The following is a 4,221-nucleotide window of genomic DNA, read 5'->3' on the forward strand; positions in this document are numbered from 1 at the left end:
CCCCAGGAGCGCTCGGGGGGGGGTTGGGAGCATCCCATAGGAGCGGCAATGTCCACGCATGCTGGGCATCTCACATTAGCGCCTTGAGACCGTTAAAGTGTGTGCAGGGTCGCCTCTAGTTGGAGGAGCAGGGGGTAGGGGCGCTGGGGCTTCTGGACAGACTGAGAGACGGCCGAAGTCATGGTTACGTCCACCAGACCTGCTAGTTCAGTGGAATAACCAGCTACTTACTGACACGTGACGTCTATAATCTGCAACGGGCACAGCAGATCCAGCAAACCACACTGAATAATTTGAGTCTACGTGCAGCCCCTGCGATATTTGGGACACACACTAAAAACAGTATTTGCTGTTCATCTGAAATCCAGATGCACCTGACACCCTGTTTTATCTGGTGGTCCAGGCAGACAGGGCCCCGAGGCCGGACGCTGGGGCTCCAGGCTGGCGGGGAGGGCAGACCTCCACCAACATGGCTGCTGGAATCACTCAGTCCAGGGGGGACTAGAACAGATTCTATGGGTTTAGAAGAGACAGAAACAGGTCTTTCTTGCTCCAAAATGTAGAGAAGTGACACGTTGGCCGTTACCTAGTCGATGTGCACCGTCCTGGTTTAGGGGGGCGCAGCAGCTTGTCCCTGGTCCTGGGTCGCCTGCAGGGACATGCCAAGGGGCACTTCCAGGTCACACGCCAGAAAGCACTGGACGCCTCTCCAGGCCCATCCAGAGCATTCTTTGCCTCTGGTGGGCCATGCGCACGGCCAGGACACAAGGATCTTTCTGGTCCAAGGGTGCTTTCAAGGCAGAGGCTTCACATGCATAACATCTTCTGAAGAACACACGATTCTCTCCACCCCCCGCTGGCCACTGCACCCCGAACAACCGTGTGCCACACATGAGGCTGGGGACATGGCGTCGCCCTGCACGGCCCTGCACCAAGCAGGAGGGGGGTCCCGAGCAGCGACCCTCCAGGGCTGTGGGCTGCAGACCCCCTGTTCCCGAGGGTGGGGGGAGCGGACCACATGCGGACGTCTGCCGGCAACACAGCCCCAAACACACGGGGATGAGGGCAATGGCCCCACAAACACTCTGTGCTGACACTTGGTGCTGACGGTCTGAGGGCAGGGGTGCCCAGCACACCCGGGGTTAACAGTCTGAGGGCAGGGACACCCCGCACACCCGGGGTAGGCTACCCTGAGGCAGCTGGGAAAGGAGGCTGTGAGCCCAGCCAGGGACTAGAACGGGGTAGGACCCTGTCTTTCGTGCTCCCTTGCAGGTCCCCACTTCAACCCCCCCAGATAGTTAAATGACACCGTCTTCCCACATGATCCCCACATGCAACCGGCATCTCACAGTCCCATCACGTGGCCCTCTGCCTGGACCAGCACGCGACACATGTGTGAGCTGCAGGGACTTAGAAGTTCTTCCCTAGGAGAGGAACAGACCCTTCTGGAAAGTACTCCACAGGCCCTAAACCACAGCTCCTCCCCGGGCTCGGTCCCACCGGAGCCCTCAGAGCAGTATGGGATTCCCAGGCCAACGCCACCAAATCCCAACGTAGGAGTGAACATCGTCAGAGGCCCCTCCACAAAAACTGTGTTCTTCCCGTTCGAATGTGTAAAGCATTTGGGGAACTTTGAGGCTCAAGGTGAAGCTGGAAACATGGGAGCTGGTGAGGATGGTGCCTTGGGGCTTCAGGCCAGAGGGAGGGCACACTGTGTAAGGGTTAGGACCCCACTGTAGGCGCTGTTGCCGGTGGGGATCCGGAGACGGCCTGTCCCCAGCCATCAGCCGGCCTGCCCCAAGCTTGCCCAGGAGAGGAGCTTGAGAAAGGGCTTTGCCGGGAGGCAGAGTCACGTGGTAAGCAGGTGCTCGGGGTGGACAGAGAATTCCCGCACACCTGTCTGCCCAGGAGGTGGGCAGCTTCGGGGCCAGGTGCCATCAGCTGGAGATGTTCTCAGGACAAAGAGAAGCCAAGGGGGAGACTGCTGTGGTCACTCTCCCCACCCCCCAGGCAAGGCAACCCCTTGGAGCCTGCGCCATTCAGCACCTGGCAGATCCCAGCATCACCAGCATGTAGATGGTGACCGGCTCGGGGGCCAGAAGCTGGGCACAACCCAGGCCTCTCTGCTGGTGGCCGCGAGCCCACGGGCCATGGTTTGCCAACCCGAGCCAGCCAGGAGAAGGCCTCCCACTGAGGGCAGGGCTCTGGAAACACACACGGAGCATCCTCTGGTATGAGCAGCCCTTCACCCCGGCAGCCGACACCGCTGCTGGCTGGGATGCCGACAAGAGTCCTTGAGCTGTGCGTGGCACTCTAGTCCATCTGGGAACCACTGTTATGTCTGAGTGAATGGGGCAAAGGAAGTGGACTATTTACGGGCTGGACTCCTGTCCACTCCTTGCCTGTCCCCTGACAGTGCTGTGGGCACCCAGCGACTCACACGGGTGCTCTCACAGAGCTCTCCCTGCAGGCCACAGAGCTCCCTTTTCCTGCACATTTAGGAAACCAGACACATCCCTGACTTGGACGCCGGGGCTGCCCCCTCCACAGCAACCCCCTTCATGTCGTCGGGCATCTGCCCATCAGAGCGCCACACATTCAGCTCCGCGAACACGCCCGTCTCGATCATCTCCTCCTGCCAGGGAATGGGGCAGTTGCCAGTCGCGAATTCCTGGAAGAACTCCGTATCGACTTTGTCGAAGGTCACGCCCTTGACGGTGGAGAAGGTGCCCACGTCCTGGATGTTCTTGGCATAGACCGTCCTGGAGTCCGGGACAAAGGGAGGTGTCAGCATCCCTGTGAGGAGACAGAGCACAGGATGTACAACACGTGAATGGAAGGGAACAGCCATGTGCTCAGTGAGCAGGGCTGCCCAGCCCAGGGTGTCCCGGTGGCTCAAGAAAGGTCTCCAGGTGCCCCATGGCCCGCTGAGCAAGACGCAAGGGCCTTAGCTTCCAGGCTGGATGCACTTCCCCAGGGGCCCATCGCGAAGGATGGCGTGGTCTGACCCGCGTCCTCACACCGGCCTCCCCGGGGGCTTCATCATCTGCAGGTGGGACACCTCGTGGACTGAGCTCCCTGTTTTCTTTCAAAAGCTGGCTTCTCTCCCAACCTGCTCAGGAGCCCTGGTGCCACGTGATCCCCATCGGCCCTAGTGCCCTTCCCTTCCATGCGGGTCCTGGGCTGAGCATCCTGCCAGACCCGTGCAGTGGCCTTGGGACCCACCCTGGCCCCAGCCTCTCCGGCTCCCGGCTTCCCCAGCAGAGCCCCTTCCCTGCAAGTGTAACTTCTCTCCTCAGGCCCCTGCGGGTAATCCCGTGTTCACACGGCCTCCTGTAGGCTCTGGGGGTGGGGCCATGTCCACACACACGCATCTGTGTGCAGCGTTCCGCACGCAACACCTGACAACACAGGCTGGTTGAATGAACAAGTTTCTCCCGAGCAGACAGCTGGAGGAAATCTGCACAATCTCGGGTCAGGGGCTCCTTAAAAGTACAGGCATAGAAATTCACAGCAGCGGGTTTGGATCCTCAGTTCAAAGATAAGCAGCATGCCCCCCACGCATCCCACCCAGCCTCCACCAGCCCAAGAAACCTGTATGTTAACACCCAGGCCTGGGGCGTGGGGCGACAGGACGTGGAGACAGGGGGTTACTCGGGGGCAGGAGGGTGGCTGGCGGGGAGCTCTACTGGTATTGTGGAGCGCAAGGACCTCCCGATGGACCCGCCTCCCCCACAGCCCCCCAGGTCCAAAGACATGTGGACGTACCAGCCTCGAGCTGTCTCCAGTTAATGTCCTTGAAGAGGGGGTTGGCGCGGAGCCCATCACACGTCCCGTCTCTGAACCCCAGGCGCTTCTCGGGGTCCTTCTCCAGCAGTGCCTCGCAGAAGTCCTTGCTGGCCTGGCTGAACTTGTCCGGGTACTTGACCACCTCGGAGAGGATCCTCTGCTTGAGCTCCTTGTTCTCCACCTACACAGCAGGATACGCCACGTCACGTGAAGCCCGCTGAGCCCACAGAGGTCTGTGCCCGGCTCGGCCTGCCCACCTCCCGGGAAGACACCGGGCGGAGGTGGTGGGTGGAGGTGAGGGATGGAGGTGAGGGGTGCAGGTGGGAGCAGAGGTGGCAGGTGGAGGTGACAGCGGAGGTGAGGGGTGGTGGTGAGGGGCGGAGGTGGGGGCAGAGGTGGTCTGTGGAGGTGATGGTGGAGGTGAGGGGCAGA

At 61.0% G+C, this 4,221-nt stretch overlaps 1 protein-coding gene across 1 annotated transcript in view; it reads right to left on the reverse strand.

The window, feature by feature from the left end:
• Nucleotides 1-2,281: 2,281 nt before the first annotated feature.
• GRK1 (G protein-coupled receptor kinase 1) overlaps nucleotides 2,282-4,221 on the reverse strand; it is a 13,466-nt gene continuing 11,526 nt past the window's right edge. The window contains exons 6-7 of the mRNA XM_035002921.1: nucleotides 3,769-3,970; nucleotides 2,282-2,796 (exon numbers count right to left, since the gene is read on the reverse strand). Coding sequence (XP_034858812.1) covers nucleotides 2,498-2,796; nucleotides 3,769-3,970 — 501 coding nt within the window. The 3' untranslated portion in view covers nucleotides 2,282-2,497. The remainder of the gene's footprint in view (nucleotides 2,797-3,768; nucleotides 3,971-4,221) is intronic.

This window comes from Mirounga leonina, unplaced genomic scaffold (genome assembly GCF_011800145.1).
Source record: "Mirounga leonina isolate KUSES-001 unplaced genomic scaffold, KU_Mleo_1.0 Mir_127, whole genome shotgun sequence".
Classification (NCBI taxonomy): domain Eukaryota; kingdom Metazoa; phylum Chordata; class Mammalia; order Carnivora; family Phocidae; genus Mirounga; species Mirounga leonina.